Below are 27180 nucleotides of genomic sequence, written 5' to 3' on the forward strand. Positions count from 1 at the left end.
GAGAGGCTCAAAATGTAGCTTTCAGCAGAGCTCTTTCGGAGCTTCCTGTGCCATCTTAGCATTCTGTCTTAGACAGGTGTTTGGAAAACAGAGCAATACCTTGATGTAGTAGCGGATGAGGATCCTTCGGAGGTCAAACACTTGCAGCATGGTGGCCGCGTTGTTGTCCAGGATGCTGTAGCCCTCCAGGATGTACTGGGTCCGCGTGATTTCCCAGGTGAGCCAGCGGAGGTGAAAGGCAGCATTACAGGACAGCAGGTGGGGCAAGTGGCCCGGTTTGCAGCAGCAGCAGCCTCTGTCCTCCTCGTCGCCCTCCATGATGGCTTCCACCTCTCTCTGCTGGCAGTAGGTTCCTGGCAGAGCACAAACACGGTGGAGGTTTGATGAGAAGGCATGCTAAAATGTTCGCGTCAATGGATTTCCCCATGCCTTCATCAGAGGGGAAGAGGCTGAAGGGAGTTGAGGAATCGGGAAATTCGTTTATTCTCAAATAAGTCGCCAAAAGAAGTCACAATTCTCATAATCATGTACTCTTTTATTCACTCACATTCATTCTGAGTCTCTATAGAAAATATACTTAAACCATTTAAAAATGTTTATGGAGACATGAGCTCAATGTCAATGCAGAAGGACATCATTTCAGTGGAAGGCAGTAGTCAACAGACAGGTTTTGAAAAAGGTAGTACAGACTAACTACTTGACTTTAGTCCAGTTATTTAACTGGTCCAAGCTTGATTCCTCATCTGTAAAACAGGCTAATGTAAGGATGAAATCAAATGGCATATGCAAAGTGATTAGTCACCACGAAAAAAATGGTAGTTGTTCCAATTACTTTTATTAGATTGTGAGCTAAGGGCAGTGCCTGGCATGTAGAAATTCAGTAAACACACAAATAAATAAACAAACAGATGAGCTAGTTAATAAGTTAATGTATTCACCAAATATTGAGTGCACCCAGTGCACTGTGAATACGGCAATGAAAAAAATACGTAAAATCCCTGTCCTTGTATAACTTATCTGATCTTAACCTAAACTGATAAAAGTTTAGGTTAAAGAAGACAGACAAACAAATAATAATAAAGCAAAAAAGACCTAGAATGACAGAGTGGGAATAGCTATTTTAAACAAGGGATCGGAGAAGTCCTCCCTGGGATGTCTGAGTAGAGAACTGAAGGAGGTCGGGGGGAACTCAGTGCAGATAACTGAGAAAAGGGTATTCCAGGCAGACGGAAGACCAAGACCAAGGCCTTGGGGTGGGAACATGCTTATTCTATGTTCCCAAAGCAGCAAGAAAGTCTATAGCGGAGTGCACAAGTGGGAAAGTAGTAGATGCAGCAGAGAGGCAGCTGGGGCAGATCCTACTTAGAATGAGTTAGAGGAACACTTGCATGGCTTTAGCTAAAAAGAAATGTGGTCTGACTTATGTCTTAGGAGGACCATTCTGGCTTGCTGCCCAGAGAAAGGACTGTCGAGGGAACAAGAGTGGGAGCCAAGGCATCAATTGTGAAGCTGTTAGTTAACCCAGATGGGAGGCAATGATGGCTTTGACCTGGGTGGTTGGAGGAAGTGGTGAGAAATGATTACATTCTAGATATATCTGAAAGCAGTATGATGAGATTTGTTGACGAATTTAGATATGGGATATTGAAAAGATGAGAAAAGAATGATGCTAAGGTTTCTGTCCTAAGCAGGATGAAGAATGAAATTACTGTTTACAGAAGAGAGGAAGATTGCAGGAGGGCCAGCCTTTGGGTGGGAGTGGAGGGAAGATCAGGGATTTACTCTTACATATGTTAAGTTTTAAGTGCCTAATATATCAAAATGGAGATGTCGGGGAGGCAGCTGGCTTAAGGAATCTGGAGCTCAGGGGACAAGCCCTGGCTGGAGATTTATAAAATCTAGAAGAATTATTAGCATGTAGGGGCTATTTCAAATCACCTATATACTAATAAGAGAGTGTACAGAGCATGGAGAAGAGGTCTGAGAAGTAAAATCTGAGCATTGTAACATTTAAAGCTTGGACAGCTGAAGAGATCCCAATAAAGTGATGGAGCAGAAATGGCAAGTGAGTCAGAAAGAAAACCAGGAAGTCCCAAAAGACAAGTGAAAAAAGAGTTTAAAGGAAGAGGGAACGTCAGTTACGTCAAATGATGCTTACAGGTTAAATTACATGAAGAATGAACTGTTAGATTTGGCAATATGGAGGTGTATGGTGATCTTTGCAAGAGAGGCTGTGGTGGAAAGGTGGGGAGGGGTAGTCTGATGAGAGTGAACTCAAGAAATAATGGGAGGGGAAAAAGTAGAGACAGTGAACATAGGCAACAATTTCTAGAAGTTTAAACAATCTTTTTGACTTGACTATCTTTCTTGGCACCTTCTTGCACAGGCTAGGATCTCCTGTATGCTGCTGACTAGAAGTGGTAAAATTTGGCATCCTTGATTTTTCCAGAGAAGCATCACTTGGTTTCATTAATTTTCCTCTATTGCTTTTCTATTTTCTAGAGAAACCATAGACATCCAACATTTATCTTTAAATTTTTATTCCTTTTACTTGCTTTGGATTTACCTTCATCAGTTTCTTCTAGTATGAGGTGGAAACTGACATCAGGTGTCACTAACTTTTTTCTGTAAAGGGCCAGAGAGTAAATATTTGAAGCTTTGTGGGCCACATATGGTCTCTGTTGCAGCTGCCTCTCTTCCTCCTCCTCCTCCTTCTCCTCTTTCCCTTCCCCTCTTCCTTTTAAAAATGTAAAAGCTGTTCTAAGCTCGTGAACCCTAGTTTGCCAAACCCCGGCTTACATCTTGATTTTAAACCTTTCTTCTTTGCTTATATAAACCTTTACAGCTGTACATTTTTCTCTATGCATTGCTTTAGTTGCATCCCACACATTTTTTATATGCTGTTTTGTTTTCATTTCGCTCAGTTATTTTGTGATTAACTTAGTTGTTTCTTTTTTGACTCATGAGTTTAGAAATGTGTTGTTATCTTCCAAATATTTGGGAATTTTTATGATATAAATTTTTGTAAGTTTCAAGTTGAATTCCAGCATTACTGGAGAATGAACATTTATTATTTCAGTCTCTTAAAATTTATTGAGAGTCATTTGATGGCTTAGCATATGGCCTATTTTGGTGAATGTTTCAAGTGCACTTGAAAACATCTGTATTCTGCTGTTGCTACATGAAGCGTTCTGTAAATGTCAATTAGTTTAAAGTGGTTGATAGTATCATTTAAATATTCTAGACACTAATGTTTTTGCGTACATTTTCTATAATTTACTGAAGGTATAGTGTTGATGTGTTCAACTATAATTGTGGATTTTTCTGTTTTTACTTTTATTTCAGTTTTTGCTTCTTGTAGTTGTTATTAGGTGTATGCACATTTAGGACCACTATGTCTTCTTAATGAATTAAGTCTTTGGTTATTATGAAATATCCTTCTTTAATGTGGTCATACACCTCACCTTGAAGTCTGATATTAATAAAGCTAATCTAGGTTTCTTATAATTAGTGTTTGTAAGGAATATAATTTTCTGTCTTTTTATTTAAACAGCATGAAACAAAATAGGTTTGAGAGTTCTTTGGACTCTCCAGATCTTTATAGTTAAAACATCTCTCGTAAACAGCATATAGTTAGGACTTGCTTTTTTATCTAGTCTGATGATCTCCAATTTTTAATTATAGTGATTAATCCATTTACATGTAATGTGGTTATTTATATGACTGGGTGAAAGTTGACTATTTTGCTATTTGTTTTTATTTACCCAACTTTTAAAATTTGCATTCTTTCCAGTCATTCTTTTTTAATCAAGCAACTTTTGGCATTTCTTTTTTATATGTTAGAATACTCAATCAGCTTTTTGGCCATACCTCTTTAATTTTTGCAGTTTCTCTAAGAATTATAATGTGTGTGTCTTATCACAATCTACTATGAATTAATTTCATACGCATCCTCCAATGATGTAAGATATTACAATGAAATATTTTTCCTGTCATGTTATTTGTGTTATTGTCATTTTACTTCAACATATAATTTTAACTCAATGATACACTGTCATCATTTTTTGCTTAAACAATCAATTCTAAAAGATTAAAAAAAAAAATCTTTGCTCACATATTTGCCATTTCTCACAATCTTCATTCTTTCACGTAGAATCAATTTTTCCTCTAATGTTGTTTTTTAGCCTGAAGAACTCCTTTTGGTGTTTCCAATAATGCATGTCAGTTGGTAATCATCTTAGCTTTTTTTAATCTGAAAATACTTTAATTTTATCTTTATTCTTGAAGAATATTTTTCCTAGATGTAGAATTACGAGTTGACAGTTCTTTGTTTTTGATTTTTCTTTATGCACTTAAAAATATTATTCCATTGTTTTCTGGCTTGCATTTTTTTGAGAAGTCAGAGATAATTCACACTGTTGGTTATCTCTATATAATGTGTTTTTAAACTCTCTCATGATCTTGGTAAGATGACAATTAAAAATTACACATGTGCTTATAATTGTTCTTTATCTTTAATTTTCAGAAATTTGAATATTATATGTTTAGGTTTGATTTTCTTTGTGTTTGTCTTGCTTGGGATGTGTTGAGCTCCTGGGATCTATGGACTCATATATTTCATCAATTAAAGAAATTTTGGATAATATGTTCGTAGTTGCTTTTCCACCCCTATTTCACACTTCTCCATTTAGGACTCCAGTTACACATAAGTTACAACACTTGCTGTTGTACCACAAGATATTGGGTTTCTGTAAGTTTTCTTTAGTCTTTTCATTATTTGCATCAGACTGGATGGTCTCTATACCCTCTCTACTTACCTTCTCCATAAGTTCATTCATTATGATCATTTTTACCTGTTGGAAACTTTTTCTATTAATTCTAAAATCTTTGAGTGTGTTTCTATTTATAGTTTCATTTTCCTGGTATGAGTCATTTTTCTCTGCTTCTCTGCATATCTAAAAACTCTTATTATATGCTAGGTATCATTGATATTATAATCCTGGCAGTGTGGATTTTTTGTTTGTTTGTTTGTTTTAAAGAGCTATGTTCTGTCAGTTAATTTATTTGCCCATCAGGTTATCAGCTTGATCCCTTTAAAGCTTGTTTTAAATCTTTGGCTGGGAAGGTCCAGAGTAGTCCCTATTCTAGCGTGGTAATATCTCTACTCCTGAAGCCTGGTCATTTGGGGATCTCAACTGAATTCCTGAGACGTTCAGCAAGGTCTCCTCACTGGCTATTTGGAGCTTCTACATTTCTCAGCACTGTGTAGCCTACATAATCTCTATTTATATCTTGTCACTCCAGTTACCATTCTCTGTCAGGCTATGCCTACACAAGAGCAGATTAATATCCATCTAATCATGAAAGGGGTTCTCCATGCAAATTTCTGCAGCTCCTCTGTGCAATTCATTCTGGTCTGGTCTCTGATCTATAAAGTCCAGATACTTCAGCAGCCCATGACTCGGATTCTGTCCCGCTGGTTCAATAAGACCACAGTGCTTTGTTTGGGCTCCACCTTCTTGTACTATAGACAAGAAAGCACCTCTAGGCAGAAAGCGGAGGCAATTATGAAGCTCACTTTTGTATTTCCTTTCTCTCAATGATCAGAGTCTTGCACTGCCTGTTGTCCAATATCTGAACATTGATTAATATAATTTTTCAGTTTTATAATTATTTATGGTAGTAAGGATATTTCAGTACTGTTTACTCAATCATGGTCAGAAGAATGTCTTTGAAGCTTTCTACTTGTCTTTGGAGACTTAATTCACCTCACCCACTCCCAACCCTATTCTTTATTCACTTTTTCTAGGATCCCATATCATTATTCACAGTATCTGGTACTTAGAAGGTGCTAACAAAGTTGTTGATGCAATGACTGAACAGACAAATAAAAAGTTCTTATCCAGGTCTCTATATGAGCAGGCACCAACTAAGGAACTCCATGGCAGTATATTGTATTACCTCACATATGGTGGTAGATAAAAAGAAAGGCTATGTTTAGACCAAGCTTTTATATAGAACCCAGGAGTGAGATGACCATAATAAGCCATAGATGGAAAACTACAACCTTCAAATCATAATGCACATACAGAGTTATTAGGATAATAGTCTATGAAATAGGAGTCCAGGTCAGGAAGGAGAAGAGCCAAGCAGGTTGCCTACATAAAAAGGAAGACAGTTAAAGGCTGATCGCAAATCTTAGGATTCCATTTGTCTTTCTGCCAGACCTTCTTGCTTCCTTGCTTTGGCTCTTGACTGAAAGCATTCTTTTTGTTGTTGTTGTTTTTGTTTTTACATTTCAAGGATCTCTTAACTCATTCTATAATATAAAACTTTTCTTCCCTCTGGTGAAGATGTACAGAAACGTATACTGGACTATAAACAGTGGGGCATCCAGACAGTAATGACCACCATAACCTGACTGCTCTGTACACTGGGACCCTAGGACCTCAGACCCTAGGCTCCAGTGGGGGTGGGGGTGGGGGTGGGGCCTCACCCTGCCACATGACACACTAACACTGGCTTGCTGTACATTAATAATATAATTTAGGAAGAAATTCTCTTCCAATGGAGGAAAAAAGACAGTTTTCAGAAATAAATTACTTACACAAGGAAGAAGCATAAATAAGGATTTTCACTTGAAGAGATTAGCAAAACTGGTTAAACAGCATACCTCAAAAATGTGAGTTTCATTCCAATTTTCCCTTTCCTTATCCTTCCATCTAGTTCTACCATTTATCACATTGAACTGAAAGTCAGGGTTTTTTTTTTCTTCTCTTTTTATTAAACTGGAGGGCTGGTTGGATGAGTATATGTGTGAGTCTGTGGTCTGTGAATGCATGTACATGTGTGTGTCTGTGTGTGCATGAGAAGATGGAGAGTTTGAATTTCTAGCCATCTAAGTGAAAAAGCACAGTAGACTATGAGGAACATGCAGGCGACTCTACACTGGTGAAAGGGCAGTAGAGGAAACAGTTTGCCATGAAGGATGGCTTAGACTTGACAGACACATCATAGCTGCCAACATTTGAAAAGCTTAGTTCAGGTGAGTCTTGGGTAATCTGCTCTTAGGAGTAAAAGAGTCACACTCAAGATTATATTTAAAAAGAATATGAAAATAATGAAACCCACTAATTTTGGAAAATGCACTAACTGTGTTGTCCAAATGTAAATCAAGGTCCATATTTTCAGGAAGTTCGAAGCATATTCCCTCCAAAGGAAATGCTGAAAGTCAACCCACCCACACATTGTGACCTTTTGCAGCACTGGCAGAGACAAATGTCAAGCTGGCAAGGCTGTCTCTGTCTGGTATTTCCATCCAAACTGACTCTTGGCACCTCTAATTGTGGCTGTGTTTACATTGTCACACCTTTGTCACACCTACCAATGCCAAGCCTAGCCAGACTTATTTATTCCCACCTGATTTCAAGAAGAAATAAAGTTAATCTAAGAAGGTATACATAGTATAAAAGCAAATGAAGAAATTTAAGTCCAAATGAGAAGTAAGAAAAATACAAATACAGAAACGATGTCAAGGGTCCTAACTGCATTCTAGGATACCTAGTTCATTTACTAAAAGTGATCCACAGATTTCACTCTGGGCTTTCCAGAAGCCAATGTAGATGGAAAATGTAAATGGTTTCTTGTGTCTTTAGGGCAAAAACAAACTAATTCCTTGGAAGGATCATAGCTATTTCTGGCAAGGACACCAGAGAGATGATATCCCCAGGATCCTCATAACGAGAACATTGTGCAATATGGTGAACAACACCGTTCAGAACTTTGCACAGTAAGTGCAAGCACAAGGTTTGCCAGGCTGTTTTAATATTTCACAGTGCAGGATGCCAGAATATGGCCAAAGTGCAATAAAGCAAACGTATTTCTATAGGTAGTCAAAACAAGTCAGCCTTAGGTATGGGGCTCTCTAGAGGCCTGGCATCAACCAAGAGCAGATTTTAGAAACTCTTGAGGACTGGTAGAACTGCCTACCTTTCAGGAAATCCCTGAGATGGGTAATTACTGTTTGTGTCTCACTCAAATTAATGTATTGAAACCCTGTCCTCCAAGGTGATGGTATTAGAAGTTGGGTCTTTGGGAGGTGATTGATTGGGTTATGAGGGTGGGGCCCTCGTGAATGAGAGTAGTGCCCTCATGAGAATAGACATGAAAGAGCTTGCTCTCTCTCTGCTATGTGAGGACATTGCAGAAAGATGGCTGTCTGCAGTCCAGGAAAGAGGCCCTCACCAGACACTAGATCTGCCAGCACCTGATCTTGGACTTCCCAGCCTCCAGAACTGTGAGAAATAAACGTGTGTTGTCTAAGCCACCAGTCTATGGTGTATTTGATGCAGCAGCCTGAACAAAGGCAATTTCTCTCCATCTAGTTTTGACAATTCTTATGTATTGAGTGGTAGTAAATTTTAATGTATTCTCTCTGTGAGGCACAGGGTTGTAGCTAATTTGTGTGGCTGGTAGACACACCTGCAAAAATGGAGGCAGCATTGGCATTCTCTTGGGAAAGTTGGAAACCAAAGAATGGTTCAGCAACCAAAAATCAAACTAAAAATATTCCTTTCTCTTACATCCCAAAAGGCCTCATGAGAGCTACCATCCTGGCTGAGAGACCTGGGCCAGAGGACAGAATCCATGAAGGGATAGAGGTGGTGAGAGTGTGAGAGTGGAAGGGGAAAGCTAGAGTTAGACCAAACAGGAGACATTTGAACTGATTTCTGCAGGTAACAGGCAGGCAAAAGAGATTTTGAAGACCCAAGGAAACATGAGGAAAGCTGTACTTAAGAAAATTCCCCTGAAGCCTCTGGGATTAAGACCAATGATGGGGAAACCAGCCACCCACAGTCTTGCTTCAGGGGAAAAGTGATAGGGACCAGAACTAAGGTGCAGGCTGTTTACCAAGAGATAAGAGGAAACATGGAGATAATGGGACTTCAAAGAGACATTAAACATGGTCTCCTGTAACAGAAAAGCTGTTTTGAAAGAAAAGGTTGGAATGATTTACAACCTTCCAGTGAGAACATTGCTATGAAAGCTGAAATGCACAACACATGTTAAAGACTGGGCTTCTTGGTCCTTCAATTTCCCTTAACTGATATGAGTACTTTGAGAAATAACTTGCAATTTTTTTTCCAATTGGATTTTTCAAAAGGAATCTAACTGGATTCACAGAAAGATCCAACATTTCATCAACATGATTACATTTAAAACATTGTAAATGTTTAAAAATATCCGATATTTATTTTAGCTGAGTTTTAAAAGGATTATTGCCTTCATTAACCATTGCAGTACGCCAGGGACTGGGATGGTGTTTTCCATATACCTAGCAGTGAGGTGACCAAGGGGATGTTAGAGAAGAGAGGAAGCTCAAACCACCCGTAAAATACAATCAGACCCAGACTCACAAAGTGGACATTCTTAGACATAGGTATAGCTTAGCTTGTGCTTTCCAAACTGCAGATAGGACTTACAGGCAGAAACACTGGGATACATGTATTGGATTATTACAAAATGTATTTCCTTCTGTGGTCACGTAAGATTATTCCTTAATTGATCCGGGCTATGAAAAGGAGGAGGCCATCAGATATGGCCATTGCTGAGCTCTGAGCAGTTCACTTCCACAGCCCAGAGTGCACATCACAGACTGGGAATGCCAGATGTGTGAGACAGGGCTCAGCTTCAGCAAGGTTCCTTGGTAGCCCCTTCTAATATCCTCCTGCATGTATAGTGGTAGAGATATTAACAGGATGAAGACTCCCATAACATTTTTCTTAAAGCTGGAATTCTAAACTTGTGTTGCCTGTTGCCAGCTGGTTACATCAAGGGCTGCTGTATGACCAAATGAAATAATGTCAAAAAAAGCCTTTAAAAAGTTTTTGAATAATGGTCATTTTTAAGAAGGTCATTGCCCTCCTTCCCTGTCCCACAGACTTCTCCTGCAGATTCCACGTCATGGCAGGGAGGAACTTTCTCAGCTCCTCTTCTACCCACACTCATTCTCGGGGGGCAGCACCTTAGAACATAAGCTTAAAGGAACATTCAGGTCATCTCTATTCCCAGTCTTCTGCTCTTAGAGGACATCTCTGTATTTGTTAGACCTCACCATATTTAATTTATGGAAAGAAAGAATTGTTGTAAGAATTTTATATTTCAGGCTGCACACAGTGGCTCACATCTGTAATCCCAGCACTTTGGGATGCCAAGGTGGGTGGATCACCTGAGGTCAGGAGTTCAAGATCAGCCTGGCCAACACGGCAAAACCCCATCTCTACTAAAAATACAAAAACGAGCCAGATGTGGTGGTGCACACCTGTAGTCCCAGCTACTTGGGAGATTGAGACAGAAGAAGCGCTTGAACTCAGGAGCCGAGATGGTGTCACTGCATTCCACCCCAATTTTCTTTAAGATTGCCCAATAGAAATAAAATTCATGTAGAGATTTTCTAGGTCCTAAAAGATTTATTTTTTTAATCATTGGATTATAGTTACAAACTTAAAATTCCTTATTCCAGTTTTAAATACTAGAATTTCTAAGAAATGAGCCCCTGGGGGAGGTAAAAATGATTTTATTTACTCAACAAAGTAAATCAAGGGACAATCCTTCTCTTGACTGCTGTTTAATTCTGATTCTGATGAATGGAGTTTTCTATGCCATAGCAAAGACTCACCTTCTGGAGGTTTCAGCTTCCCTGAAACCACCAGGGTCAGACACAGAAAGACTGAGTTTCTCTCTTTCGGAGACACTCTCTGCTACAGGAGCCACGACTACTGCCATCATTACCATCACTGCAAAGCTGCCCACTTCCTATTCCCTAAGTGTCACACATTCACTTAGTAACCAATCCCGTTTAGATTAATCCATCTTAAAGACAGGGAGACAGAGTGCTAATAGTATAATTACATGACTAAGGCCACAGAGAAGAACTCAAACAACGAATAGGATTGCTTTGTTAGGCCACTGAATGGGTTCAGTTCTTTATCACCTTAGTGGCAACTTCTTCCCTAGTTCCAGTTTCCAGTCCTTCAGCAACACTGGACCTATGTGTCTTTTTTATTTTATTTTATGTTTTGTAGACATAGGGTCTGTCTCTGTCACCCAAGTTGGAGTGCATGTAACCTCAAACTCCTGGGTTAAAGCCATTCTCCTCCCTCAGCCACTCGAGTAGCTGGGACCTCCGACAGGCACAACCACACCTACCTAATTAATTAATTAATTAATTATTATTTTTTTAGTAGAGATACGGTCTCACTATGTTGCCCAGGCTGGTCTCAAACACCTGGCTTTATATAATCCTCCTTGGATACAGACATGCACCACCATGCCTGGCCTTGTGTGTCTTTTAAACGTGATACTGGGAACCTAGAAGTGTACTGTCCAGTCTGCAGTAGAGAAAAAAGACAAAAGTAAGTTTGAATAATTCTAACTTGTTTGATTTTGTGAGCCTAGCACAGATTTTATATTTTAACAATTTTACATTCCAAGGAGCCTCATCTTCTTTAAGATCTGCCCATAGGAATAAAATTTGTTCTGTGACCTCTCTGGCAAGCTAGATTTTAAATGTGTTATAATATCTTTAAATGAAACAGCATTGGTTTTTCACAGAATTTTTATTTTACGACACTGTGTATTGATGTGACACTTATCAATTTAAAAAGAAATGCTTCAGAGTATCTCATTTGATGTATACATCAACCTGGTTATGCAGAAGTAATTTCCAGTGCACTAACTCTCAAGAGGGACTTGTCTTATGGAAGGGTCTGGTCTTTTGAATTTAAAATCAGTATTCTTCTTTTATCACATACTATCTAATGAGGCTTGACAAATTACAAGCCAAGGTTTCCCGAATTTATTTATTTTCAACCAGCTCATGGGAGAAAATGAAATTAACCAAATCACTAAGTACACATTGTACTCACATTGGGCAGTTTAGAAGCATAAGAATAAGAAATGTTGAAATAAATGATGGTTATCTCTCTGAGTGATATGATTTTCCCCCACTCCTAACCTGTTTAAAGATGAGAAAACTAATGCACTCAACTCTACTCAGAAGAGTCCTTTCTAATTCATATTTAATTCCAAGTTGTATTATTTTCTTTTTCTCCCATGAATTTATTTTTAAGTGTTGAATGTTAAGATATGCAGATTTTGTTCATGTTCAGCAAGAAGCCCTCTTTCTTCCCAGACTCGCTATCTAGATAAGGATGGCTTCCTGTCTCCTATTAACAGGTCACACAATATACAATGAAGAAAAATATGTGGTCAGGGATTCTGAATGGAGAACTTATTATTGTATGGGTAAGTTTGGAATCAATGGATTTCACAGATTACTCAAGCTATACAGACCTAAGAGCTAAGCATTTGCTAATGACCTGAATGTTGTCAGAGAGAAGAGAAAATTCTAGATAACTCCAAGATTAGTGGGAAAGCTATCACTCTGTATGGATTAGCCAGTTAAGATAAAGGTATGGGTTGAATTTGCTTTAGATAAGATTCAGTTACACAGATATTTTTAAATGTCCCCACAGGCCAGTGATTATGGGGTGTTAGCCAAACTATGAGATGGTTGATAACATTTCATACAGACAGAAACATAAATCCTATTTTTTGATATTTTCCAGACCTACTGGTAATGTTGTAGCTACATCCTGATAATTGTGCCTTTTGCTTTCAATGTTCATTCTGTAAGAGCCATCTAGGTCTCATGACTTCAATGAAGTCTTGTAGAATGAACATTGAAAGTAAAATTGCTAAGACAGCCAATAATTCAGGAAGCTGAGCTGCTAGACGTGACCTAACAAGGTGCTACCATAATACCCTTTAAGAAAGAATTTTGGTAAAACCAAATTTTATTTGTTTAATTTCGACAACCAAAAATACTTTCTGAAAATGGTTAATCATTTTTTCTTTCATATTCTCCCCTTACTTAACCCATCTTCCTCCCTCTTTTCCTTCTCTCTCAAGCAGTGGAGTCTACTGTATAGACATAGACTTTGGGGTCAGTCACATCTAGGTGTTCATGCTCCTCTCCCACTGGTGACTGTGTGGCCGTGGACACCTTACTTAAATTCATTCACTCAGATTTCTCGTGTAGCATCTACTTACTTTACAGAGCTGTTATAAGGAATATTTTGATAATATAAGTAAAGTACCTAGTATGGCACCTGGTGTGTACTTGGTGTTCAAGAAACTTGCAATTGTCTACCTTTTCATTCAACCAATATTTACTGGGCATCCTACCATGAGCCAGTCAATGCACAGGGGAGAGTTACATGAATAAGGCATGAAGCCTCAGACTTTGAAGGGCTCACAGTCTAATAGAGTCTGACTTAGTTAATTTTTCATAGTCTGCAGGAATTAAAAAAAAAAAAACGGAATGTATAAACTTTCTAACGCTATTGAAAACAAACTGGCTTTGGCTTTCAAATTATTATTTATTATGTTGTTATCAAGAAAACATTTATTGATTGCCAACCATGTGGTCATATGCCAAGCACTAAGGATAAGGTACTGACCTCAGAGATTCACGATCAACACAAACACTCAAACACAAACATAACTTTAGTCGTGACTTTGTTTTAAATAAAAGAACGAAGTAATCTATATTATGATTCTTTGTTTGAACTATTAGATGAACAAAAACTAAATATCTGATTGATGGAAATATAGAAAATATATACAAATGCTGTATCACTCATCGCAAGGAAATACTGAGAAGTGAGGAAGTTGAGAAAATGTAGTTACACAAATAATTAAAAAGGCAAATGCCCATATAACACCATGCATGTATGGTATTGTTTTTCTCCTTTCTTCCAAAAACTCATCTTATTAGATGACTGTTTGCTACTTCCTAAGACCTACCTCCTCTAAGATGATTTCTGGAAAACAGATCTTGCTGTGAGAAAAATGCAACAGCCTTACACTAATGAGGATCGTGCATGCATACCTCAATGCCTAGGTAAACTTCGTTTCAGTTGCCTCAGAACTTTCCTCGCAGGTGATGCAGCCTTAGATCACAGGATTGTCGTCATCCTCCCAGGAGAGAATCCTGCTTTACTGCATGCAGTTCAAGTCATTCGCCATGGGAAGCCCAAGATTCCCTGCAGTTCTAATCTCCATGCCTCTCTATAGATCACATTTTCTGATCCCAACTTAACTGTCCCACCCACCCAAATCTCAAAATCCTTTCACACATGCCTCTCACCACTCAGTCAGCAATGGAAGACATCCTCGTGTTTCTCACTGATGCTCTCAGACCATTCTCTCACCCCACCCCCATTTCCATCTCGTTGCCATCTTCCATGGTCCCCCTGGTCATTCTCACTCCTTCTGTGAAGACTGGGGCTCTGGCTCAGTCGCTCTCTCCACCACGCCTCCTGCCATCACTCCTGGGGATGTCAATATCCATAGAGATGCTCTTTCCAACATCCTGGTGCCTGGTCCAATCTCTACCCCTGTAATGATCTCATCTTCCACTTAGCCTCAGCCAGTCATTCCCAGAGTGATAACTCTAGACCTTGATTATCAACAAATTGCTTTCCCTCTATAGACATCAGTTTGAAACATCCCATTTTCCAGTAACCACATCATTTTTCCAGCTCATTTCCTCTAATATTTCAGCTTCAACAATCTTTGCACCTTTCCCAGATCCATGATTCATTGGTCCTGTTTCTCACTTCTCTCACACCCTCACTTCCCTTCATCCCCAGCTTACACTCCATGGCCAAGTATTATAATTCTTGTCAAACCCTTACATATTAAATGCATTCTCAGCTTCATGACACTCACTTGGTTCAACCCAGTCCTGGTTAACTAACTCTGCCCTTCCATGCCTGCATCCACAATGTTGAATGTGGCTTAGAGAAAACCACACAGTAATTAATCTTTACACATCTGTCTTTAAAATAATGATCACTAACCTCAAGTGAGTATTTCATGCTGCCCAGCATTCATACTACAGGTTGAGCATCCCAAAGTAAAACATCCAAAATCTTAAATGCTCCAAAATCCAAAACCTTCTGAGTACTGATATAATGCCACAAGCAGGAAATTCCATGCCTGGCCTCTTGTGATGGGTCATAGTTAAAATGCAGGTGCACAGCCTGCAGTTTCTTCAGTGTCCACAAGGAGAAAAAGACCCTCTCAGCTATTTATAAAGTCACCTAGTAGAAGAAGGCCTCCTCATCACTAGAGGACCCACTTCTTGGTCTCTCAACTGCTTCTGATGTTTCTTCCCACCTAAATAAGTAAAATGCATCATACATAATCTTTTAATCAAAACCCAGCACCCTGGGTGGAGCCTGAGAGCCTGCAGCTGTCTGCTGCTGCTGTTGTTGCTTAACAGCAGATCCAGGTATTCTGGTGATGTCACTGTGCTGCCCAGTTACCCTGAACACAGTATTTATTCACTATATTAATGGTATGTCACATTTTTTACTGTTAAGTCCTTATGTGTGAATAATTATAAGAAAATAAACGTTTATCAGTAGCATAAAAATTCAGAGTCAGGAATGATGGGGATTCCAAACAACCACAGATTGCCCACATGGGTGGCTGAAATAGTGACACCTTTGCTGTCTGATGCTTCATTGTACACAAGTTTTGTTTCCTACACAGAATTATTAAAATTATTGCATAAAATGGCCTTCATGCTATGTATAGAGGGTTTATAAGAAACATAAACATAAACGCATTTTGTGTTTAGATGTGGGTCCCATCCCCAAGGTATTTTATTATGTATGGGCAAATATTCTAAATCAAAAAATTCGAAATCTAAAACACTTTGGTCCCAAGTATTTCAAATAAAGAATATTCAACCCATATATTTCCCCGATCCATTCTTTCTGCTGTTCCCATTCCATCTCTGTAACACCCATCCATACCAGCATATGTGCCGTATGTTCTCTCTTCTTGCCCACTTTTATGGATGAATAACCATGGGTTTCAACCTCTAAGCATCCAACCCTTTGGATTTCCTCACTTGCCATTGTAGCAAGCCCTGCTCTTTCCTTTGCCTGAAATTCCTCCGTTCTGCTTCTTCTCTGCAGTGGTCCCTCCGAAGCCCAATCCTATCACCAGCCGATAGACTAATGCTTCACCAGCCAATAGACTAATGCTAAGGCGCACTGATCTTTCTTGTTCTAGCACTCGTATCATCAGGAATCCCACAGTTGCTCAACTTCTGTGACGTCAGCCATGGCCTCCAGCCATGGTATATCTCCCAAAAGCATCTCCTCTCTGGGAGGGAATTATCTTCACACCGCAACAGGGAGAAGTTCAACTTTCCCCTAAATATATCCTGTGGTGGAATTATTTTTTATCTCCTGAACTGATATAGACTGTCAAAGTTAGGAAGAAACTTAGAAATCACATTGAGGCTCTGAGGAAGAAATCAAGGTTCTGACAGGCCAAGTCACTTGTGATGCTCTGTATGTCCTGACAGAAAGTAGAAGTAGTGGGGAAGGGGACGGTTTCATTCTGCAGTACCAAGGATTCAGGCTAATAGAAGCTCTGCCTATTCCCTAGCACATTGCTTTCAAGGCCAACTTGGACTTCAATACCAAGCTGGCAGAAAGCGGAAGATTGCATGGAAGATTGTTATGAGCTTGGCCTAAACCTGGGATACCTCATTTCCTTGTATATTCTACTGTCCACAATTGACATGACTACAAAAGAGGCTAGGAAATGCTATTTAGCTGAGTACCCAGGAGAAAAAGTAAAAGGCATTCGTGAACAATTAGCTAGTTCTGGTGTAGTATAAACTGCCCAAGCCTAAAACAGGGATGTAGATCTTGGATAGCCCAAAATAATGATCAAGGTCCATGGCACATCCTATTTCTATTGTCTGGTACCATAATGAATGACTGATACAAATTCTATATCAAGAATACAAATAGGCCGGGTGCAGTGGCTCACGTCTGTAATCCCAGCACTTTGGAAGGCTGGGGCGGGTGGATCACCTGAGGTCGGGAGTTCGAGACCAGCCTGGACAACATGGGTGAAACCCTTTCTCTACTAAAAATACAAAAATTAGCTGGGTGTTGTGGCACACGCCTGTAATCCCAGCTACTCGGGATTCCCCCACTACCTCCACTCACTAATTGGACTCTATATGAATGTATAACAGATGTCTGTTGTATCAGCCACTGAGATTTGGGTCTAATAGTTACAGCCACTAGCATTACTTCAATTAATATACCCATTTTGTGACTCTCAGGGATAGGAGTCACCATCTCCCATTACAGAAACTGGAGAGTCAGATGCTCTCTTTCCTGGGCTCTCTTCCATCTAGAGCACACACATGAAATCTTGGCTTTGTTAATCTGATAAACCCACATCAGACATTGACTAATGAGCTGGAGACACAAAGAAGCAAGGTCATGTGGAATGCATTCTGGAAGGGAGGTGTTCATCTAGTTTCTGGGGGCAGCTGTGGTGTAGGTAGCAGTGTCCAATATCCAGGCTTACGGTATCAATGACATGATGCCAGTGTCTGAATTCACTAGCCGAGATGTGACGCCTTCATAGTTGTGGTGTGATTTTAGACTTGGCTCTTGTCCAATAGCTGCAAAGCCTACTTTGCTAGCCTTCTCAGAAGTCTGTGCCCTTTGCAATATCTTCCAACAAACCTTCTACTTAAATTAGCTAGAACTGATTTTTGTAGCTCACGACCAAGAACTCCTATTGACATAAACACATTATTTTCAGGGAGAGGAAGATAGGATACTTTCCTGGCCCATGGCCTCAGGGAGTTTGCCTCTCCTCTAGGGTGTATTTCTTATTTTCTGAGAAAGAGTCAGAGCCTATCCTGTGAACATTTCACGTTTCCACTGATGGCTTCAGTAGACTTCAGGAGGTAGAACAAGCCCATCTATATTTTGACTGCCCCAGGTTGGGGAGAAGAAGATTAAATGTGACCAAAATAAAGCCAGTTATTTTGGAAAACAGGAAACTGAAAAGGAAAATGCTGAGAAGAAAACTCTAAAAAGTGTCCAAGGAGGTAAAAGAAAACAGACCTTCCTTAGAAATACTGTACTACTTGTTGCAAGGAGATATAAAACAGAACAGCCATTTTAGGTCAACTGGATTTTTCTCATAATAAAAGCATAATTTAGATTTTGCCAAGCTATGCACTCTTTTAAGGTCCTTGTGTCCTCAACTACAATTGAACTAGGTTTAAAAAAATGTGTTGTTTAAGAGTGAGTGGTACTGGGGCAGGGGAGCTAGGATTTTTCTCTTAAGACATTGTTATGGTGCCAAAGTCACCTTTATAGCCAGGTTATGTTCCTACTGTGGCTGGCAGGAAAAAGGGCTATCAATGAGTGATAGCAGAGATCCTCCTGGGCAGTCCTGTCTCACATAATCTCTGCCTCTATCTTGGGGATGGTTACATCTGTCAGTTCTGAGCCTCCTTCTGTATTTCATCTGATGAAGTTTAAGGAGTCTGGTATGTTGTAATATTGGCCCCTAGCAAATAATGCCTCCCTGTAACCATTCCACTGTGCAAATGTAGCAGAGCCACTTTTTCTACCACCAAAATCTGAGCTATCCTTGGGAGTGGCTTTAACCACCAGAATGTGGCAGAAATGACATGGTACCTGTCTGGGAAGCTGGGCCTTGAGAGTCCTCACAGTGTTCAGATTTCCCCTTTTCAAACCTGAACACCACCTGGCTGTGAAGATGCCTAGTGTGGCCCCTGGGAGACTGAGTGGTCCCATGGAGAAGATCCAAAGCTCCAAGTTTGGCAGCCGGCCCCTAGACTTCCCAGCCTGGCTCATATACCTGCTGAATGAAACTGCTCAAGTGACCCAAGTAACAGCAGCAGCAGAACCACTGGCCAACTCACACAATAGTGGGAAATAGTACAGCATTGCTATTCTAAACCATGAACTTTTGTAGTGGCTGGTTATGACCCAAGATATAATTGATCTAAGATGAGACCGGAACGTTTAGTGTGCTAGATTATGAACCCCTGCTTGTGATGAGGAGCTGACAGACAGAAAAATCACTGCAAAATTCTAAAATCTCATTAACTTGAACCCTTTAAACTCAATGATTGGTTAAGTTTGCTAAAGAAGCTAAAATTGGCACAGAACTTGTGATAGAAACTACAACTCATATTCAACTAGGTTAGCTCTAAAAGATTTTCCCTTGAATTCCAGAAAAAAAACTGAAAAGCTTTCATCAAGAAAAGGAGCAAGGGTCGCTATTCTTATATCGGATAAAACAGACTTTAAACCAACAACGGTAAAACAGGACAAAGCAGAGTATTACATAATGATAAAGTGTTCAATTCAACAAGACTTAACAATCCTAAATATATATGCACCCAACATAAGCGCACCCAGATTCATAAAGCAAGTACTTATAGACCTATGAAAAGAGTAAGGCAGCCACACAATTATGGTGAAGGACTTCAACACCCTAATGACAGCATTAGACAGATCATCGAGGCAGAAAACTAACAAAGAAATTCTAGACTTAAATTTGACACTTGAAAAATTGGACCTAATAGAAATCTACAGAATATTCCACCCATGAACCACAGAATATACATTTCTTTCATTTGTAAATGGAGCATACTGCAAGATCAACCACATGCTCAGCCATAAAGCAGTCTCAATAAATTTTTAAAAATGGAAATAATATCAACCATACTCTTGGACTACAGTGGGATAAAAATAGAAATCAATACCAGGAAGAACTCTTAAAACTGCATACTTAAAAGGAAATTAAACAACTTGTTCCTGAATGACTTTTGGGTAAACAACAAAATTAAGCCAAAAATGAAAAAAAAAATCCTTTTAAATGAATAAAAACAGGTCAGGCTCAGTGGCTCACGCCTATAATCCCAGCAGTTTGGGAGGCCAATGCGGGCAGATCACTTGACGTCAGGAGTTCGAGACTAGCCTGGCCAACATGGTGAAACCCCATCTCTACCAAAAATATAAAAAGTTAGCCGGGTGTGGTGGTGCACACCTGTAATTCCAGCTACTTGGGAGGCTGAGGCAGGAGAATCACTTGAACCTGGGAGGCAGATATTACTATGAGCTGAGATTGTGCCACTGCACTCCAACCTGGGCAACAGAGTGAGACTTTGTCTCAAAAACAAATAAATAAATACAGAGACACAACATACCAAAATCTCTAGGATGCAGCAAAAGCAGTGTTAACAGGAAAGTTTATAGTGCTAAATGCTTACCTCTAAAAGTTAGAAAGATCTCAATTTAATGATGTAACATCACACCTAAACTAGAAAAGCAAGAACAATCTAACCCCAAAGCTAGCAGAAGGAAAGAAATAACTAAAATCAGAGCAGAACTGAACAAAATTGAGACCCAAAAATCCATACAAAGAATCAACAAAACCAAAAGCTTATTTGAAAGGATAAAGAAGATTGATAGACCACTAACTAGAATAACAAAGAAAAAGAGAGATGATCCAAATACACACAATCAGAAATGACAAAGACATTAAAACTGATCTCAAAGGAATACAAAAGATCTTCAGAGACTATTATGGTACCTTTATGCATACAAACTAGAACATCTAGATGAAATGGCTAAACTCCTGGAAACACACATGCTTCCAAGATTGAATCAGGAAGAAATTGAAACCCTAAACAGACCAGTACTGAGTTCTGAAATTGAGTATGTAATAAAAAGCCTATCAATTAAAAAAAGTCCTGGACCAGATGGATTCACAACTGAATTCTACCAGACATAGCAAGAAGAGCTAGTACCAATTCTACTGAAACTATTCAAAAAAACCGAGGAGAGGGGACTCCTCCCTAATGCATTCTATGAAGTTAGCATCACCCTGATACCAAAACTTGGCAAAGACACAACAGAAAAAGAAAAAGACAGGCCAATATCCCTGGTGAACATAGAGGCAAAAATCTTCAGCAAACTACTAGCAAACCAAATTAGGCAGCACATCAGAGTTAATTCACTATGATCAAGTAGGCTTCATTCCTAGGTTGGTTCAACATACACAAGTCAATAAATGTGATTCATCACATAAACAGAATTAAAAACAAAAACCATATGATCATATCAATAGACATGAAAAAAAAAACCTTTCCATAAAATTCAACATACCTTCATGGTAAAGACCCTCAAGAAATGAAGCATAGAAGGAACATACCTCAAAATAATAAGACTCATCTATGACAAACAAATGGCTAGCATCACACTGAACAGGCAAAAGCTGGAAGCATTCCCCTTGAAACTAGAATAAGACAAGGATGCCCACTCTTATCACTCCTATTCAACATGGGAAAGGAAGTCCTAGCCAGAGCAGCCAGTCCAGAGAAATAAATAAAAGACATCCAAATAGAAAAAGAAGTCAAAATATCTCTCTTCATTGACCATCTAATTGTATAGTGAGAGAACCCTTTAAGACTCTGCCAAAAGGCTCCTGGAACTGATAAAATAACTTGAGTAAAGTTTCAGGATACAAAATCAATGTACAAAACTTAGTAGCATTTCTATACACCAGTAACATTCAAGCTGAGAACCAAATAAAAAACATGATCTCATTTATAATAGACACACACACACACACACAGACACACAGACACACACACAAACACCTAAGAATACATCTAACCAAAAAGGTAAAAGATCTCTACAAGGAGAACTACAAAAACACTGCTAAAAGAAATTATAGATGATACAAACAAATGGAAAAACATTCCATGCTCATGGATTGGAAGAATCAACATAGGAGTTGAACAATGAGAACACATGGACACAGGAAGGGGAACATCACACCCTAGGGCCTTTTGGGGGGTGGGAACTAGGGAGGGATAGCATTAGGAGAAATACCTAATGTAGATGATGGGTTGATGGGTGCAGCAAACCGCCATGGCATGTGCACACTTATGTAACAAACCTGCAGGTTCCGCACATGTATCCCAGAACTTAAAGTATAATAATAATTAAAAAATGACCATACTGCCCAAAGCAGTCTACAGACTTTATTCCTATCAAACTACAAATGTCATTTTTTGCAGAGCTAGAAAAAACTATTCTAAAGTCCATATAGAACCAAAAAATAGCCCAAATAGCAAAAGCAATCCTAAACAAAAGAAACAAAGCCAGAGGCATCAATTACCCTACTTCAAACTATACTCTAAGCCTGTAGTAACCAAAACAGCCTGGTACTGGTACAAAAAAAGACCCACAGATCAATGGAACATAATAGCAAACCCAGAAATTAAAAGTTACACACCTATAGCCATCTGATCTTTGACTAGGTCAACAAAAATAAGCAATGGGGAACAGGTTCCCTATTCAATACGTGGTGCTGGGATAGCTGGCTAGCCATATGCAGAAGAAGGAAACTGGACCCCTAACTTTCACCATATACAAAAAATTAACCCAAGATAGATTAAATATTTAAATGTAAGACCTCAAACTATAGGAGGAAAACCTAAAAACACTATTCTGGACATGGGCCTTAGGAAAGAATTTATGACTAAATCTTCAAAAGCAATTGCAACAAAAACAAAAATTGGCAAGTGAGACCTAATTAAACTGAAGAGCTTATGCACAGGTAAAGAAACTATCAACAGAATAAAAGACAGTCTACAGAATGGGAGATAATATTCTCAAATTATGTAACTGACAAAAGTCTAATAACCAGAATCTATAAGGGAGTTAAACAATCAAACAAGCAAAAAAATAAATTACACAATTAAAAAATGGGCAAAAGATATGAACAAATACTTCTCAAAACAAGACATACAAGTGTCCAAAAACACATGGAAAAAATGCTCAACATAACTAATCATTAAAGAAATTAAAATAAAAACACAGTGAGATACCATCTCACACTAATCAGAATAGCTATTATTAAAAAGTAAAACAAACAAACAAACAAACGAAAATCCAGATGCTGGCAAGGCTGCAGAGAAAAGGGAACATTTATACATGGTTGATCAGAATGTAAATTAGTCTAGCCACTGTGGAAAGCAGTTGGAGATTTCTCAAAGAACTTTAGAATAGAACTACCTTTCAACTCAGCAATCCCATTACAGGGTATATATATTCAAATAAAATAAATTGTTCTACCAAACAGACACATGCACTCATATATTCACTGCAGCACTATTCACAATAGCAAAGACATGGAATCAACCTAGGTTCCCATCAACAGTAGACTGGATAAAGAAACTAGGGGTACATATACACCATGGAATACTATGCAACCATAAAAAACACAAAATCATGTCCCTTACAGCAACGTGGATGCAGTTGTAGGCCATTATCCTAAACAAATTAATGCAGGAACAGAAAACCAAATACAAGATGTTCCCACATATAAGTGGGAGCTAAACATTTGGTACTAATGGACATAAAGAAGGCAACAGTAGGCACTGGGGACTAGGAGATGTTGTAGGTAGAGAAAAGGGCAAGGGTTGAAAAACTGTTGAGCACTATGGGCAGCACCTCAGTGATGGGACCTCTCATAGCTGAAATTTCAGCATCACACAATATATCCATGAAATAAACCTGCACAGGTACCCCCAAATCTAAAATAAAAGTTGAAATTATATTTAAAAAGGAATATACTAAAAAAAAAAAAGGAAGAAAAGCTCTCAAAAGAGCTGAGATTCAGAAATTCAAAGAGCAGGACAGTTCTATTGTATTATTGCACTGGAGACATTTATTTTCACCACCTCCCATGATATTTTTCTGGTACCTGTGCTAAATGTAGGGGAAATATCCCTTCTGTGATTACTCTGTAGAGATTTATCACTATCCCCTTGCTCAATAACCTTGTCCAAATTAAATTAGATTCTCAAAGTTCAGAAAAGTTCACAGAATGCACACCTTAACACAGAACCTACTACTCTAGAAAAAAAAAGCTTTTGTATACATTTATTTAGGAATGTGAAAAGGCATGGATATTTGCAAAACTAATGCTAGAAATTCTCATCCAAAGAACTGAGATAACTGATCATCTTTAGATAAGAGTGTTCAAGATAGGAGAAAATGACAATTTGTTTTTGGCTAAAAGATGTCCTTTTGTTCACAGTGAGGGTTTGAACAGGTATGAACTGGCTCCTGCTCACCTTTCTAGCATTACCTATAACTATTACCTGCTGAGAACCACACTGGATGACTTGGCGCTTCTTTGTCATCACACCTGCTGCTCCTTAGCAGGTAAGACCCTTCCTCTTTCTCCTCCATTGAGCTGACTCAGACTCTGACCTGACACTAGTGCCTCTCCTCTGGTCCCTAATGCGGCCCTTGCAGGACACTATCATAACACTCATTTTATGCAATGTTCATTTCACATGAGCTTCTTCCATATTTGTCTTCTCTGTGAGGCTCCCAGGATCTTAAGGTGGGGGTTTCACTTCTGTACTCACGGTACCTACACTAGTGCATGACATATAATCAGTGCTAAATAAATGTCTCCTGAATAACTGTCAGACTGTATGTACTGGCTCCTTGGTGCATTCACTTGAATACCTCCACCACCAGACCAAAAAGTCCTATTCCTCTTCCAAGCATCCCTGTTCTAGTAAATATACCTCTGCCCATGCAGATACTTGATCTAGAAACTTGGGGGCACGCGGAGCTCCCCCTCTCACTCACCCCCAACATCTAGCCCCTCTGTTTCCACCTCCCAGTCTCTGGCAGGGAAGCCCTGTCTCTGCCATCATCTTCTGCTTAGGTATCTACACCGCGGTCCTAAATGATTTCCCTGCTTCTACTTTTGTCTTCTCCCGGTGCATTCGCCACACAGTCACCAGACCAATCTCTTAAAGTGCAGAGAGGGTCAACCATTCCCTCCTCCAGAGTTCCTGCACGTTTCCCCATAACATAGAGAACAACACATAGTTCCTGACACTGGCAGGGAGATCTCACGTTACTGGGCTTCCTGCTGGCTTATGTTGAGTTGCCGTGAGCACTGGTCAGCCCTAGTCACTTAAGTCCTCCCAGATGTCAGGAATGCTCTGAGATGCTGCCTGATTCATACATTTAGCAGGTGTCACTTCCTACACTGGGGACATTCTTCTCTCCTCTCCTCTCAAGGCCTTCCTTGACCATCCCATTGAATGTGGCACCTCCTCACCCTCATCCTCTGCAGTGACTTTGGGTTCCAGAACCCTATTTACTTCCTTCATGGCACTTGCTCCAAGCTGTAATTAGTCTGCCTGTTTGTTTACTTGTTTACTTTAGGTGTCTCTCACTGGAGGTAAGCTTCATTAGGTTAAGACTCTTTCATGTCATGTGTCCATTGCATCTCCAGCATTAAAACACTGCCGTATACAGAGGAGGTGTTCAGAAAACATGCAATGAGTAAAGGAATAAATAATGCAGGAGAAGGCAACAAAGTACATCACTATGACTCTCTGCATCCCACATAACTCCAGCTCCTGATTTGTGGGAAAACTGGGGTTATACTTTCAAGATTCAGACATCCTCAATAACCATAAAGCAATGAGAATATTTATGAAGTACCTTCTAGATGATCTCATTTAAAACACATAGCAACATTATACAGCAGCCATTCTCATTATTATATTGCAGATAGGAAAGAAAAGCTCAAAGACCTTAAATGATTTGCACGAACAGATCCCCAACACCTGTGATCCACAGAATGAGGTCTGGCTGACTCCGTTTGGAGCCCAGCTATTCCCCACAATCTTCTGTGGCTTCTGAGTTTTTCCAAGAAGGATTAAAATCAATACCCTGATTTGCTAATAAACCAGTTTCTTGGTTTGCTAATCCACAAGTTTACATGCCATTATATGTTTTATATTTTTATTCCTTCAGCTGACTAGAGTTTATTTATATTAAGATAATGGTAGCAAGCTCTCTTTCAGTAGGAAGACATTAAGTTTTTCCTGTGTAATGGTGACTTCTTCCTAAAGTTTTGCTTGATAATTAACTCAAGCAACCAACTTTCAACAATTTCCACAATGAAAAAATTCTTACCTCGGAATTCTAGTCCTCGAAGTTGAAAGGTGACAAGACCATTTCCAATTTCAATCAGGTGAACAAAGGCATTGAGGTCATCTGAAGCCAAAATAAAGCAATCGCCAGAGCTGTAGTTGCCCCAACGACCAAGAACTAAGTCTCCACAGAGGGACTCCTGCAGGGTCCTTGTCAAGTGTTCATAAAAAATGGAATTGAGATTGTTGTCATCATTCCCTAAAGGCAGACAAGAAATATGATCAGTGAATGCCTGCTCCCTGCTGTGTACCCAGACCTAGGAAACAGGGAGCTGTCATCTGATTAAGGGTAACATCAGACTCTTTACATACATAAAAGAGAAAAAATTTGTTCTTTGACATTTTAGTAGATTATATGAAACCCTCCTATTTTTCCCTCTATATTCTTTCTGTACAATTTATAGGCAATAAGCAGCATCAATTTATTTATATATATATATATAATATATAATACAAACAATCATTTCTAGTATTATTTGTTATATGCAAATATATATTTTACATGTTATATAACATGTTATTATACAATATATAAATGGATGCCATTTGTTCTTAAACTATATATAAACTAAAAATTCAGGTTTAGAAGAATAATTTATGTAGGGTAAAATTCATCCATTGTAGTGTACTATTCTATGAGTCTTGAGAAATGCATGTAGTCATATAACCAGCACTTAGAATAATGCGTTCATCTGTTGTATATATAAGTTTGTTCTGTTTCACCTTTGAGTAGTATCCCTCTGTATACATTTTCTACAATTTGTTTATCCATTCATCAGCTGAAGGGCACCTGGGTTGTTTCCATTTTGGTGATTATGGGTAAAACCACTACCAAGAGTCATGAACAGGAGTTTGTGTGAATATGACTCTCCCCATTTCTTTTAAGTAAATGCTTAGGCATGGGACTGCTGTTTTCCAAAGTGCCTGTACCCTTTCTGCATTTCCCCAGCAGTGATCGAGAGCTCTAATTCTGCATCCTTGCCAGGACTTGGAATTGTCCATTATTGCTTGTTTGTTTAACTTTGGCCATTTTAATTGGGTGGATAAAGACATCCAAGGAAGGTGAAGGAGAAAGCAGCAAAGGAGAGGGAATGATGAAATACTTTGTTTCCCCATAGAAAGCTAGGGGTGTGTGTTGAGTGAGGGTGAAATTGGGAGTGTGTAGTCCATTTCCCATATCATTCCTGCTGAGCTCTGAC

General features: G+C 39.1%; 1 protein-coding gene across 4 annotated transcripts in view; it reads right to left on the reverse strand.

Moving 5' to 3' along the window:
* Nucleotides 1-27180, reverse strand: part of PCNX2 (pecanex 2) — a 308138-nt gene that overhangs the window by 42283 nt on the left and 238675 nt on the right. For all 4 annotated transcript variants that reach the window (XM_064383610.1, XM_064383609.1, XM_064383611.1 and 1 more), the window contains exons 25-26: nt 25965-26180; nt 100-353 (exon numbers count right to left, since the gene is read on the reverse strand). In XM_064383610.1, the coding sequence (XP_064239680.1) occupies nt 100-353; nt 25965-26180 (470 nt within the window). The remainder of the gene's footprint in view (nt 1-99; nt 354-25964; nt 26181-27180) is intronic.

Source organism: Aotus nancymaae, unplaced genomic scaffold, assembly GCF_030222135.1.
Source record: "Aotus nancymaae isolate 86718 unplaced genomic scaffold, 86718_ANA_hifiasm-v0.15.2.pri h1tg000032l_0, whole genome shotgun sequence".
In the NCBI taxonomy this organism is placed as follows: domain Eukaryota; kingdom Metazoa; phylum Chordata; class Mammalia; order Primates; family Aotidae; genus Aotus; species Aotus nancymaae.